At 39.3% G+C, this 15,869-nt stretch overlaps 1 protein-coding gene across 9 annotated transcripts in view; it reads right to left on the minus strand.

Annotated features, from left to right (window-relative positions):
• The window catches only part of rims1a (regulating synaptic membrane exocytosis 1a), a 117,756-nt gene that overhangs the window by 9,296 nt on the left and 92,591 nt on the right, over positions 1-15,869 (minus strand). For 4 of the 9 annotated variants that reach the window (XM_080288028.1, XM_080288027.1, XM_080288026.1 and 1 more), the window contains 12 exons: positions 15,602-15,773; positions 15,278-15,425; positions 14,983-15,039; positions 12,054-12,219; positions 11,505-11,609; positions 10,998-11,057; positions 8,917-8,994; positions 6,914-7,003; positions 5,667-5,750; positions 4,019-4,075; positions 3,649-3,714; positions 1-57 (listed from right to left, as the gene is read on the minus strand). The exon at positions 1-57 is cut by the window's left edge and continues 53 nt beyond it. In XM_080288028.1, the coding sequence (XP_080144154.1) occupies positions 1-57; positions 3,649-3,714; positions 4,019-4,075; positions 5,667-5,750; positions 6,914-7,003; positions 8,917-8,994; positions 10,998-11,057; positions 11,505-11,609; positions 12,054-12,219; positions 14,983-15,039; positions 15,278-15,425; positions 15,602-15,773 (1,140 nt within the window). The remainder of the gene's footprint in view (positions 58-3,648; positions 3,715-4,018; positions 4,076-5,666; positions 5,751-6,913; positions 7,004-8,916; positions 8,995-10,997; positions 11,058-11,504; positions 11,610-12,053; positions 12,220-14,982; positions 15,040-15,277; positions 15,426-15,601; positions 15,774-15,869) is intronic. The other 5 variants (XM_080288029.1, XM_080288031.1, XM_080288030.1 and 2 more) reach the window with 5 other exon arrangements.

The raw sequence follows: 15,869 nt of genomic DNA on the forward strand, positions 1-15,869 counted from the left end.
CGAGTTGATGAGGACGTCACCGAGGAGGAAAGAGACCCACCACTTTGGAGGTGTCCCCTAACACAAAACAACATGACGGAAAGCAGAAAACAGAAGGGAGAGGGGAAGGGGAGACATGGTGGAGAGAAGAAATGTGAATATAAAGGAAGGATGAAAAGTGTGAAGATGGGAAGAAGGGAAAACGATATTAAAGTCATCACATTTGCAGTCGAGAGTGCCATTCGCTGGTGGAATTTGACGTCTTCACGTCATCCCATTCACACAGTGAACAAAATGTTGACAAGTACTCGACATTGGATGAACCTGCTGCAATTTCACATTTCTTGACGTTAGGCGAGTATCACTTAACATAAGGTTGCAAAACAAAGACATGACGACAGAAGCTATAGGAGGAACATCGACGTTGGAAACAAGACAACAGCAGCAGCAACATTTCGATCAAACATCATATTCACAGAGTGAAGCAAAGTGAGGCTTGTTTGGGGTTCACAGTGAGGGACTCTGTTGCCAGTAAGAGAAGCAAATCAAGATTTAAACAGTGAAACAACACACTGAGAAAGTGAAAGCCTTCAGGCACAAATCCCACCACGACTGTACACATCCATCCATTCTCACATAACACATATTCCCTCTCCTACTAGAAATCTTGAAATTTGGGGCTCCTTTCCACTGCACTACTAATAACAAGGGTTATTCATGACATTTTGTCATTTTATTTGAATATAGACTGCAAAGAAGTGGTTTGTAGCTTTTGGATCTGAGAAGTGAAACAAATGTATGAGTGCCTATAAACCAGCATTATTTCTAATGGCCAGCAGGGGGCGACGTCTCTGATTGCAAAAAAGTCTGGCTGAGTAAAAGGCTGTTTTGACAATTGGCCTCCCTTTCACTCAATCTAAACATTTTCTTGATCAGTCTGTGGTTTCATCCTAGTGTCAAGTCTTCTTGAAACCTTCAAGTTTTTAAGTTTTGTAACTTGGATTTTAGGAGACCTGGAATGTAAATGGAATGATTGAACACATTTAACACAATTTATTGGGCTATGTGCTGAATTTAGAGGTTAGAAACAAAGTATCATTCTGATACCAATACCAGCGTTGGTATCAATACAATACACACCTCTACTGGGTTTGTAAATCAGAGGCACCCTTAGCTCACCCGTGAGCAGATATATTCCTGGTCATTGATAAAATTACTGTTAAATGAAGCTTATTCATTGTCTGAGTATTAAAATGTTGAGATATGAACACTTACCAAAAATTTCCACATCCACTCAGAAATTACACATACAAACAATGACTGCAGAGTCCACACAACACATATACAACAACTACACAAACAGCAGCAGCATCTGATGAGATGCAGCAAAGACATTTCACCAAACACACATACAAATGCTGACAGAAGCAGCAGCAGCCCTGTGTCTTTCCTCTCCACGAGTCTCTACAGTGAGCAAACAAGACTCTGCCTCTGGTTAAATGAGTTAGAGGAAGGCTGATTTAAGATGAATCCATTTACCAAGGGGACACAGTGGGGCTTTCTTTCCCCTGGAGCCCATTTAAATGGAGGTGGACTTGTTTCTGGTGTACATCGACACGAGTGCCATAAAAACCCAGAGCCCAGCAATACAGTGTGTAAGCAGCAGCATGCAGGGACAGAAATGAGGTTGAGGAATGGGAAAAATGGGGGGAAAGGAAGAATCCATAAAATATACAAGAAACGATGTTAAATGAAGGCAAACCTAAACAGAGTCGTTTATGAGTAACATTAGTTTAAATTTAATTAACATTTTAACAATACAAACTTCATAAGAAAAGCATGAAAAAGTTTTGCACTAAAGCATCACTACACTTTTAACCATGCCTCCAAACACAATGAGGACTATTAATAGTTTTATGCTTCTGTGTTCACAGCCTGAAGTCGCAAGTGATTGCATGTCCCTCAGATAGCGCTAACCAGCATATGTCAGCTTGTGTTTATGGTAGTAGACTGCACACTGGACCAGCTGGACCCAAATATAGTAATGGATCTGGATGGAAGACACAGCAGTTTCAGTCCTTTACCAGATTCAGTCCCAACATTAAAACCAGGCAAAACAAGTAACACACTGATTTCAGTTGTTACAGTTTACAATACGTTTATATTGTAAGGTGACAACCCTCTATGAGAAAGCACTTGGTGATTGTGAGAAGAAAGAACTCCCTTTTAACAGGAAGAGACCTCTGACAAATCTGGCAAAGCATCAACAGGAAGTAATAAAGAAGCAAACCAAAGGATGTGATGCCAGCATCCCAGTGCAACAGAACAACTGTCGAGGCATGCAGACTCCATGTCCCTACAGATCTCTCCCAAGGTGTCATAAAATTTTACAGGGTGGTTTTAATGTTGTGGCTGATTGGTGTCTATATAAACATTACAGAGGGCAATGTTTAACGCAGATGTTCTTATAATGAAAAAGTGTTTGCATTATTTTTTAAATATGTTTAGCTGGCTGCGCAATTAAGGCTTTGATTCACTGCATATTTCCATGTGAACAATGAAGCCCTGACCCCTGGGTACTCTACTCAGTGTTAATAACTGGCATTTTTACACATTATCATGTCATTATCAGCAGCTCCAATGTTTAAGAAAATATTAAACACAGAACCTAATTTCCTTTTTTATAAGCATTTTAGCACTTTCACTTTGGAGATGCTAATAGTAGCAATTATTCATTATATAAAAAAGTGACTTTTCCTACTACTTAACTAAAAGTCTTTAGTATCCTAAACAAAGGGGCATCTCTATAGTATACATGCAGTGGAAGAATCTAACACTTTTATAGCACTGTCTAAAAAATAAAGCCCTACAAAAGATATGTGGTAAAACCAGCAACATAAATTCCTGGTGTGACACATAACATTTGTATCAGAATATCTTTCATGCTTACAAGGACCACATGGAGCCCTTGGGAAACACGTACTGACACTATGTTCCATATCTCGATCATTTATTGCACGATGATGTACTACACTGTCACTGCAGATCAGCAGATACATTCATCTCCACTGAAATCAATGTGCACTTACAGGCTCTTTCTGACCACGACAACACAGAAACAGCCAATGAAAAAGGACCCTAAGTGATAACTGAAATTAAACTCACTAATTAGCTTGTGCTTGAAATTAGACCGTGGCAACCCCTTAAACTGAAAATCAAAGTGTCAAAACTGCTGTTCCTGCAATGGTTCCTTGCATGTCCTACAATCTCCACAGACTCTCATATATTAAAATGCTGATACAGGCAACTTTACTCAATCGGACTAGTGTCATTTGTGTCAGTGACCTGGTTCTCTTCATCTTGTTTGTCCTATTGGTGCTTTTTGGGATATTTTTAGTATAATTATATGACAAATAAGATCACCTGCTGTCTGGTACAGTCCATTAATGCTAATTTATTAGTCTGCTTACTTAGCTCTAATTAGCAGATATATATGATGCAAATGTGCCACCTTCTGGCTCTAGCAGCAAAACACAGTAGCAACCAAGGTGCTAGCATTGTGACTTCGAAATTTTAGAAATCCATGCTAACTTTCACAGTGGTTGTGCCTAACTGTGGCTAAGCATTAAGGGCCTCAAAAAATACTTGGACGTGCCGCACACGCCTTACCTGCCACTGTCAAAGAGCTTCCTGCCAAGAGTGTGGCTTTCAGGTGTTTCCAGGGTCCGAGGCTTCCTGGAGAATGGTGGATGAGTAAAAAGGACAATACACCACAGAACAAAAAAAGATGGATGGATGGGTGAATGAGGGGATGGAAGAGAGCGTGATGGTGGATAAATCATTTCAATTTAGAAGGGCCTGACTCTGTCTGGAGCCGTCAGCGGCCTTATAAGTTTATGATCTGTAAAACAGGAAATAGGAGGAATTCTGTGATGGATGGTATGATGATGATAGGAATAAGGGGTGTTATACAGTCATGCTTCATCTGTAAGTGTGCCTGTGTGTGTGTGTGTGTGTGTGTTCATAAATGTGTGTGTACCTCTTCTTTGTACTGAGGTGAATTAAACTCTCTTGAGACGGAAGTAGCATCCATATTCTCCATTCACGGACATGAAGATGACAAGGATGATCCATGCACCGCCCCACGCACAAACACAAACACACCCACAGAGACACACACACACATACACGATCACACTTATGATATGAATTGTGGATTGCATGAATTTTATACCACTAATGAGCAATACGCCTTCAAAAAAAGACTTCTCAAGACTAAGAGGAGAAGGAAAGCACACATAAGCTGCGGATGCAAATTCCTAAAACAAAAATGTAACTCGGAGAGACTGTGGGAAGCAAATGCAAAAGGGCAGGATTTCACACCAGAGCCAGTACAAACTACCTTAACTTCAAACGAGCACAAACCTGATACTAAAAATCACAAAGAACAGAAAGTCAACTAAACAAAGATACAGCAACAACAATCACGACCAAAAACTGCTGCTACCACTCTTTGCATTAAAGGGCAAGCCAGAAGAACACAACCCACACACTAAAAGCCACACAAATAACCCTTTACACAATGTGAGCGACAAAGTTAAAGAAAAAAAATCAAACTTGTATATGCCTAGAGGACTTTTTTTTCATTGGGACAAGTTCTACTTTGTAGATCGTATTCACTCTCACTGAGATCAGCTCATCTATTACTAAAGTTTGCAGCAGAAGGCTAAATTGCCAAAAGTGATAATAGATTGTGATTTTATCTTGTATTTGTTCAAATAAAAATGCAGTCAAAGTAAAAGGTAAGTCAATAGCAATAAACCTATATTTCTTGTATATATTCTTGTCTGCTTGATGTGCAACTACAACTAGAAGGTGTTAGCGTAGCCTAGCATGCAGTCTTAGATTAACAAAAAAGCTAGTCTGGCAAAGTCCAACCAAAGTATTACTGCTGGTCATATATTTTCATAAATGTTTCCTAAAATATCTTTTGTAATTGATTTATGATGACCTCATGAAATTTGAAAGCCAAAACCTATTGGTCTAGCAATGAAGTTGTACTACATGCTACAAGTGTTGCCAAATCTTTAGACTTTTTCCTCTTTTTGATTTTGGAAGTAGATAAAGTCATGTCCAGACTTCCCCTTTACTAAGGATCTAAACCTTATCCACCCAAACCTCTAAAGCTCACTAATCAGTTGGCATTTGTTATTTATTGCATCATTAGGACAAAGTCAGGGTAGTTATTACCCCATGTACTGAGTTTAGGCTAGTTTGTGCTATATTTTGTACTAAAATTTGTTTAATTACACTTGTTTTATATGATACAAGATAAAGTCACTTGCCAAACTTGCGGAGAGCTGACGAATTAGAAAGTTGAAAAGGTTAAATTGTAAAATCACTACTAGTCATTCATAGAAATATAACAATCTGGCAAAAAGAGCTTGGCATTTGCCTCAACCCAATAGGACCCAACTAAGCCAAGAATATTTCCACTGGGTTTGACAAAAATGTGTTTCTTACTAAAACTACTGTAAAAAAAAGAAAAGAAAAAAAGAAAGAAAGGAAAAGAAAAAGAAAGTAACTTGGCAAACTTTAGTGTTTGGGTCATAATGGCGTGAGATTTTAAGGCACAAGTCAAGCTCCAACAAGAAGCAATTGGGTGAGAATGGTCCACAAAAGGGTACCTGTCATCTTCAGGGGAAGCATGTTGAATAAGAATCCTTGGACTTGCCGGACGTCTTCGGGGCAGGGAATGGGACAAAGATTTTCTATGCGTACACATACAAAATACATCACCCATAGGACCAAATCAGCAAGTCATTAAAAATTCAAGAGATTCGCTTTTCCAGTGTCAGGAAAGCGCACAGTAAAAAGTTGATTTTGCTTGCCATTGCTATGGGTACATTTTGACTACCTGGGAGTAACAGAACAGGCTGTAAACACAATATTAGCACGCTATCACCTTATAAACTGAATATGGCAAGTTTGTTCGCAAATGTTTCCCCATTTTCACATTAGCTTTATTTTGTGTTGTGTTTCTAGACACTTAAACGCAAGTCTATATTTTTCTTTTAGCTTTAGCTTTTCTTCTCATTTTCATGGACAGCAAAGATCAATTGTTTGGGCATTTCTTTTCTGCATTAAAACGTGAATCCCACCGTTTACAGTGCAGTTATGTTATCACTTTACAACCAGAAGGAACAACATGAACGACACAGTGACTCTGAAGTAAATGGACAAATGCCAACAGGACTTTTGTATTAAGCATTGAAAAGACAAAAGTAACTAAAAAAGACGGTCTACTGCGAAGCAAGTTCAGAAGACCCAGGCTTTTTTAATCTTTGCTTGCAGGGTGGGTCTACCTTTGATTAATGCTTCACCTGAGGTTTTACAAAGGGATTTCACTAACCAACAGGTGACATCACAGTGACTACATCCATCATTTATTTGCAGTCTATAGGCTCAAGAGGTTTACTTATTGTGTCTCTTAGAATTAGTAAAACTGCATCATTTAGCCTTACTTTTGCTAACCAACTGATCTTGCTTCGTAGTACATCCTTTCGACCGTCTAATGTTGGGAATAGTTTCAAGGAAGTGACAAATCAAAAACTGTAAGGTACAAGTAAGGTAAACTGATTCCTTTGTCTGATAGCTGGTTATGAAGTTGTCTTTAAACTGACCCGAATACTCAGAATGCTGCTTGCCAATGAGACTTTGCAAAAATCACAACATCATCATGAACAACCTTGAGGACAGAGGTAACAAAGGGGATTTGCTGGAATAGTAGAGTGGTGCACAATAGTGGTGTAGGTGGGGTGAGGATGATATCAGGCTAGTGTAGGATCATTCAGAGGTGAAGGAACTACAAAGACCAGGGAAAGCTGAAGTGCAGGAGGACTACAGGAAGGGGGTTGGGTACAGAGGCTGGTACCTTTCAGTCTCTGGTGAGGGGGCATGATTGTTTGGAGCCAGACAGTTGGCACTAGCGCTCCTAACCCTGTCCAGAGAAGGCTGCAGATCACTAGAGGCACCACAGCACAACATGCCATCCAATGGAGGAAGAGGAGGAGGAGATGGAGAGGAGACAGGGTGGGAGGACAAAAACAGACACAAAGAGAAAAACAATGGACAAACAGAAAAAGTCTTTTAAAAGAAAGTCTGGTTAGATTTCCCTAATAATGCTGTTCTAAGAAATTAAACCATGACTGACCCAGCTGGTGTCAGGATGGCAGTGTCTGTACATTGCAATGGTTGACATGGAGATGGAGTATGGAGGAAAATGTGTCTTCTAGCTGTTACTGCCAAAACTAGACTGATTGATCTCTGCATTTTTCCCAACGCGGAACACTTAAACATCCATGTTAACCATAAACCATCATCAATGTGTGTGTGTGTGTGCCTTACCGATGTGTCACCTCACCATTAGACCACAGATGTGTGGTGGAGCGGCATGTCGCCATGACCATTTTCAGTCTCACTACAGAGTTACTTATTTAATATGCAAGCAGCGTGGAGCTACTGATGAAATGGAAATTTCAAAAAGTGGACTAAACTAAAGAAATGAAAGAAAACAGGTTGGAAACTAACCAGAAGCCCCTGCTGTGATGGAAGGACTGAACCAGTCCAATATAAGTTGACACTGGTACTACAAATTGTCTGATGGCTTCAGTATGCTTCAAATGGAGCGCGAAGAGCAAGAGCAACATCTAATAGCACCTCAAAGAACTTTTCTGACAATGAAAATGTCATCTGACTCAATTCTTTTGTTGTCTTTTTTCAAAGTCTTACAGTCATACTTGTTCTCTGTCGCTCTTGGCTAGGAGCGCTCAAGGTATGACAGCAGACAAAAAGTAGGCGCCATTTTTTGTAATCAAGTTCACACAAGGTTCTGCAGAAACCCTTTAATAACTGCTGTTAATAAACAGTAAAATGATAGAAACTTTTATTAACGCCTTAATGACAGTGAATGTTATGCTACATAACATTATACTGAAGCTCTTCTCGTTGTTTATCCAGTTATTCAAAAACTGCATTAGATCAGTGATTGCTAAAGTGTGAGTTCTGCAAGAGGTCATTTAAAATAAAAGCTGTTGATAGTGAATCAATTTCAGAAAATGAGCCAAATGAATCTATAAAAACAAAAAGATGAATAATAGAATGTACTCATGTAATAACTTATGTGGATGCTCCTGAAGAAGACATCCATGCAGGAAGCAACAAGGACTGATGAGGCAATCAGAGAACAAAAAAGTCGTCGGGATTCAGTAACTTGAAGCGATGAGTCAAAGTAACCGCTGGTAACGAGAAGTGGGCGGGTCCAAATGTAAACTTTCTCAACTTCAAGGCAAGTGATTGTATGAAATACCATAGAAGGATGCTGTTGGCTGGAATGTGACTGCATATTAAATACAATATAGCGTTACTAAGGCAACTAAAGCCTGAATTGTCCTCGATTAAATGCGATTAAATGTCTGCAACAAAGCAGCAGGTGACGAGCAAATTGTTCCCTGTGCTGTTGCCCCTTTGGTATTGTGTGCTGATAAGAGATACTGCATTCTTTAAAATGGCCAGCAGGGGGAGACACCTGATGTCCATTTGAAAACAAACATGGGGAAAAGAGCAAACACATTCAAGAAAAGATCTTTCTGAAAACCTTATGGGCTCAATTAAACATCTGAAGTACTATATAATGCAATTAATATTTAATGGGCATTTTTTTTTATCATGGTCCCCTTTAGAGGGATAACTTTATTTATTTAAAAAACAAAAAGCAAAATGTTCATCTTGAGGATTCACCAACAACAGGTGACAACTCTGAGCAGGTCAATCTTTTACATACAGTCTGTGATCTACCTTGGTAAAATGTCGACACAGGGAAAGTCCCTTCAGATTTGGACACTTTCTCCATTTGAACCGATTGAACTGAAGACTTACCTATTTGCCTGTTTGCGGAAACTGCTGAACAAAAGTGGCATCTTAGGTGGCAGTGTGTTATTGTGCCTAGTAGGTCTCCTGATGTTAGCATGCATGCAGCAGACACAAGCAGGAAAGGAAGCCGGAAGGAAAAGGAGGAAGAGCAGAAAAAAAGTATATAGGAGTGCATGGACAACCGAAAGATACAAAGGGGGAAAGAAGTGGCATCTTATCCAGTGATCTCATTGATTTTTGATTTGTTAATTATTTAGATTTATTTATCAACATGTTTCTAGATATTGTGGTCATTGCAAAAATCACTGGCTAAGATTTTAGGGTGTTAAAGCATAAGTAAGCACATTATCTCTGCATTAAGAGCGTACAGTCAGCAGCAGCCAGATCTCTTCTCTACAGACAAACTTAGCACTTTACACCCTCCTTTCCTCAAACACTTGTACACTTATACACTTGTGTGTATAAAAAATACAAAAAGTGTCCTAGGTTAGATACTAACACAGCTACGGTTGTATAGGGGTTTTATATACCTCTAACAAAGGTATATATAGTGTAACTTACCTCTTTGGCTGTGTGCTCAAATGGCAATGTAAGAGTCACTACATTACACGTGAACTTAAAAATATAAATAATAATCAGTAAGAGTCATTACATGAAAACTGTCACGTTTGGGTTCCTAACATTTAAAGGGAAAAACAAAACCCCCAAAAATATAGTTTCCAGTGACCAAACACACTAAACCAAAATGTCTCCTGTGTCTCATGTAATATACGTAATAACTTTTTGGTATTTTGTTTATGTAGCACCAACACTTCTCTCTTAATGGGAAATGTAGCAATCAAGTGTGAAAAAGAAGTATTTTTGGATGAAATAATATTATTCATTTAGAGCCATGCAGTTTTACATAGGCTTACAAACAGCACTGTATATGTGTATATGTGTGCATACTGGTGTTAACGTTGACCACATAGAGAAATTCTGACACATCATTTTGAATTTTTCTATCCAATTAGATTTTACCTCATCTCAGGCTATAGTGTTGGCTGTATTCCTGTGACTGGGCCAAGCTAACTAACTGACAAATGAGCGTATTAATAAAAAAAAAAAGATATTTGACGAGTTCCCGAGCTTTCAAATCGTGCATTATTGCAGGTTTTAAAATATGCTATGAAACACAAAATTCATAGTTTGGTTTTTGTCCAGAAACAGGAGGACCAGTACAGTTTCCATGGAATGACCCAAAAGCCTTCAGACTAAATAAAGATATTGGAGCATCATGCAAAAAGTGCCCTAAATTGTTTCAGTCAGAGACAGAATTGGTGCATATTCATCATTTGGACGTATGAAAGCAGGTGTACACTAAGCAACATTTAGTTTTAAGTCTAGCCTAGGGGTGTCGAACTCCAGGCCTCGAGGGCCGGTGTCCTGCAGGTTTTAGATATCAGCCTGGGTCAACACACCTGAATCAAATGATTAGTTCATGACCAGGCTTCTGGAGAACTTTGAGAAATGTTGAGGAGGTAATTTAGCCATTTAAATCAGCTGTGTTGGATCAAGGACACATCTAAAACCTGCCCTTGAGGCCTGGAGGTCGACACCTGTGGTCTAGCCCCTGCAAGCTGTACTGTTGGACTGATTCTTGAAAAGCAGCAAAGTCTGAAACCATGCATGGTCCTGTAGTGTCCTCTTGTGGATCTGAGGCAGCAGTACAGCTAGATTACCACAGGATTTCAGCTCACTGGCCTCCTTTTTGTCTCGTTATTTAGACATGACACATTCTGTTTTTCTTACAGTTATTTCATTTAATGAACGGACTAAAACCAACTAATGTGTCTGTGTGTAAGGTCTGATATAACTCGGTTCTCTTTTATAATGCTGGGAAGTCAAAGTTTGCATGGGACTTGTTCACATTTCTTTTCTGTATACATTTTACATTACACAGGATTTTTTTTACCTCGATTTCAGAGGCATATTCGTTTCACTCTTAAATAACAGTCTTGAGCGACAGACTGCAATTAGAGACAATCTGACAAAAACACACCTCATCTACAACCAACATGTAAACATGTCACGATTGGCCAGTTTACCTGGTGTGCAGGCACTCAGCACTTTTGCCTCGCATTGATTGGTGGATCGTGAAGACCTCACTGTGGTAACCATGGGGATGGATGACATATGAGGAAATCAACAACAGTTAAAAAAAACCCAGAAGAGCAGAGGGGAGAAGAGAGTGAATAGGAAAGAGAGCTTTGGCTGGTTCCACACAGTCACACAGATTCAGAAATTCAGTTTTGCAACCGAGAGCTTTCAACCTAAACACTGAGGTCTGAGGTCACCTCGTGCAACATGAAACTCAACAGATAGCTACGGCATCAAACGCTTTTCAAGAAACAAAACAAAAACAGACAAAAAGCAGCAACTATTTAAATCTAAGAGACCAGTAAACAAAGTTAGACTTGGCAACACAGGCACTCACACTCTGTACACACTTTTTCAGCGGATGCGGATTTGCACAAAAAACTAGGGCCTTGTACAACATAAAGCAACTCTGATGACATTTACACTACAAGTGGTGACCAAACACAGGCACGCACCTGTCGTCCAGATACCCTTCCCCTTGATGGCGACCTCTACCAGCATCGTAGTAGCGGGACGGAGAACGAGAACGGTGACCGTGAGAAAGCTCATCATCCAGGCTCCTGAAGGAAATGTAAATAAATAAATAAATGGATGGACGGATAAATGAGAGACTGACTTGTGAGGTTAGTGGTCAGGTGGTATTGCGGCACACTGCTGCTCGGTTTCATTTAGCTCAGTCACTAAAAGCAGAGCTGGCAGCACTGCATGTTCTGAGCCAGACAGACATTTCATTAGTAGATGGACTCAGTTTGCTGGCTTCCAGAAACACTCATGTCCTGTCTGTTTTTCCTGAATCTTGGTTTTGCCTCTTCCATGCATTCACTATCGTCTCCCCAGGCCGATATCGGTCTTTTTAAGTAATCATCGTCAGACGTGAATCGACAGAGCTCTTTCACAGGACTCAGCAATCAGTCCAGGGCAATGCGTTCAAGACAATTTATGGCTAAAATATAACCATTTGGACAAATAATGGGGAGTAAAATCCTGCCTTACTCAACCCTCACCTCTGGGGGGGGACATTGGGTGGCCGCGACCGGATGCGCCCCTGCTCCTCTCGATGAGGGGAGACGGAACGAGAACGTATGTGATGGGTGGGGGTCCTCTGCTGCTCAGGGACCTCCAGGGTAGATGTGGGCTCCCGCTGCCTCTCCCTGCCACGTCCATCTGCTGCTATGGAGAAATGGCAGCACATATGCACACGTACATAAACAAGATCATAGCAAAGTAAGTGCAATTCAGAGTGTATACTTTAATAGTGACAAAACCTTCAGTCTCTAAAATTCATAAGAAAGGAACGGTATTAAGTAGTACTATATAATCCATATACAGTCTCTTCTTGAGTGAATAATATTACTAAAATGGGTTTGTTAACGCTAAGGTTTTCCATATGATCCTGGCAAACATTAATGATATACAATAACTGTCATTATGCATACATGGGAAGATGCGTGGGCCTTGAAGTTGCAAAAATGTGCTAATGGCTTTAAAATATGGCTGCTAGTCAAGATCAGTAGTGGAACATAGCCAGTATAGCCAGGATGAATTAGAGTGAAATGCATTTTTCTACAGTATCTTTTTTTAATCTGCATTGTTTCTTATCCACCACCATATCTGCATGTCAAAAATTTATACCAAAGCCATACATTAGCTACAGTCAGGCCGAATTACATTTATCATTTGCCTGCAAGACAACTTCTGAACTGTTTCCACTTAAAAAGAAAAAAAATCATATTAAATCATAACATCTGTGACTAAATCTTGTTAACAGTCTGCTGTTTTATACCATGTACATTTAATTTCATTCTAGTCACCTGCTACGTTCTGAACTAAACTAATGTCTATTACCCTTACAACATGCTATTAGCCTTCTACACTTTAGCACTAAAAATACAGAGGAATTCATGATACTACCTCATATATGATAATTAAATTCATGTTCATTTTCTGCTACCTTACAGCATTTGTTTATAACTAAGCCAATGTCTGCTACCCTCACAACACATTCTCACCAGAGTGATCATCGTGTAGGTCTGTTCCTTAACTCTTTCTCGATGCATTAATCAGTCTGGATGAAACTTATTAAATAAACCGCGTAGGGTTTGAAATAAATCTGTATACATGAGGTTTACTGTTATTAAATTTAGCTAAAAACCTTTTATTTCTGTGGCATTTGGTCACTGGAATGTATTGTCATGCATGTCTGTAAATACCTGTTAATCAAACAGTGATGCTAACACTGCCTTTAATTGATTTGTCTTATTACATGAATATGTAGCTTGCAATGAACAAGAAGAAAGAAATATATGTAATTTTTATTCATTTGGTGTTTATGTACAGAAGTTTTTGCATTCTCACTATATACACTGATATAGATCAAATAAAAACAACAACAACATAATTTAACATACACATCTGTGTTTTAGCGAAACACTGCAGGCCTAGCTAGTTTAAGTTACATTTTTATACCCAGAGAGGGTATAAAAGACACAAGAATTCATGCTACTGACCCTGCTTCCACTTATATAGTTTAAACTCATGCTCATAGCCCTCACAACATGGATGATTGACTTCATGTCAGTAACCTGTTAGATACAAACACTATATAAAAGATATAAGAAGTCATGCTAGTGGCCTTCCACCTCATGTGTAACCTGATTTAAAACCATGCTAATGGCCTTACCTTACAGCATTCCTCTCTATAATTATGTTAATGTCTGCAAGTTTAGCTTTATTCCACATGCAATTTCCTTATATGCCAGTAGCATGTTACCTTATTTTATGTTAAAATACTTATAATTTTTAAAAATCTTGCTAATAGCCTATTAAATTACATTACTTGCAAGTTTAAAATGGATGTAGCCTCCGGGTTGGAATAAAAAAGGCAATAGGTGCCTTTGCCTGCTTTCTGAAGGCCAATACACCAAGGCCAACTGTGGTTGTAAAAACACTTTATTCCTACAGAAGGTTGTGGGGAAACAACCTTCTAACTAAACACTTTCCTGATGAGTTTATGTGCTCAGTAAATAATTTTTAGTCATAAATAAAAAATATAATATATTTTGTAACTCTTGTTCACTTTGTTTCACAATAGAACAATATACAGGGCGTGGTCATTGGCTAATGACGTGTGAATGACTGATTGTTGTTAGCCAATGACTGAGACCCCCTCCCTGTCACAACACTTTTTCTGGAAATCAGTGTGGTGATGGTAAAAACGCTAAGCCCATGGCTTCAAAACAGAATGTCATAAACCTGTGGATGATGTCACAGTACACACATCCATCTTTTTTTTTTTTTTTTGCAAGTTTTGCAGCATTTTCTTTTTCTATTTCCACTGTGTTCAACTAATCTGCTGGTTTTTTCTTAACTTGCATTTGACCTCTCAGGGGAATCATAGTTATCTCCAGTATGGTCCTTTCAAGCACACAGGCCCCACAAAAAAGCCCCACTCACCTCATCACCTGATTTTTCTGTTTAGCAGCCAGTAAGCTGGTTTTAAGGATGAGGGTGGTACCATATACAAGTATAAGATAAATGAAGATTATTTTAAACTGTAAATCTGGCAGATTTGGTAAAGTACACAAATATGCAGTTATCTTTGTACACTACTAAAGTACTACTACTATGTACTACTGTCCATACTGGACTTATTGTGAAATGACCACAATCTGTCCCTATTAATGGATAATTTAAAAAAAAAACAACAACAACAACAACATCTGGTGCAATGTAAGAAGTTTTGGGGTCATTTAGAATCTCAAGTTATCAATTTTTAACCAAATAACTTAAATTCTGGATTACGAACCAAGCCTAAATGCAACCACTCTTTAGCAGATCTCATTTTTTAAAAGCTATAGTTACAAATAACACCGAGAACAGAAGTGCAAGCTGCAGAAAACCTGCATGTAAAACTAAGAAACAGTCCCAACCCACCTTTAGATACTACTGCTGTACCCTCATCAAATTCAGCCTCTGTTACACGCTGAGAACCTAAACAGTAACAGACACACACACAAAGATACCCACAGATGTGTACACACACCACACACACATATATATGGATGCACACATCAAATGCAGTATTAGGGAAATGGAGTGAAAGCAGACATTTACATAGACACGCATGCTAAACTGCTTATGGACAGGACACTTACACTTACAAGCAGAAATATATGAAAGAGCTTATGCATGTCATGTTGCACACGACACGAGATCTTGACAGACTTACGCTGCAATTTTTTGCCAGGGGCGTCTATGTGTCGTCGGGGCAGGTATGGGGAGGGCTGGGGCAGTGGTATGGATGAGACATCATGAGTTTGGAGGGGATACCAGTGAGGCTTGTCATCCAGTAAGGCCGTCTCTAGCTCCACCAGGACCTGTTCAAGTCACCAACCACACAGTAAATATGTGCTTTGTAAAGAAGTTAAATGTTTAAGGGTTAGGCATTCATTTTTGATGGTTAGGGTTAGGGGCTAGGGAAAGCATTGTGTCAAGTAGATGTCTCCACAAGATATGAATACCCGGCATGTGTGTATGTGGATGTGTGTGCTACCTCTCCCAGAAAGATGCTGTCCTCCTCTGGAGACCTGGGTTGGTCCCACACGGTCAGCTCCAACATGTGGTTTCGGAAATCCCTGCGATGGACGTGACTGTAGACGAATGTCTGGTTCCACTTAGGCTCACAGGTCTTCTTCACTGTTTTTGTCCTTCGTTTGCTCTTGTCGCTGTGTTAAACAACAGATTCTTGTCTTTAAAGTCAGTTGAATGTTGATTTTGATTCTAGTCCCATTTGTGCCTTATTCAGCTGACTGGAACTGCTT

Source organism: Astatotilapia calliptera, chromosome 13 (genome assembly GCF_964374335.1).
Source record: "Astatotilapia calliptera chromosome 13, fAstCal68.1, whole genome shotgun sequence".
In the NCBI taxonomy this organism is placed as follows: Eukaryota; Metazoa; Chordata; class Actinopteri; order Cichliformes; family Cichlidae; genus Astatotilapia; species Astatotilapia calliptera.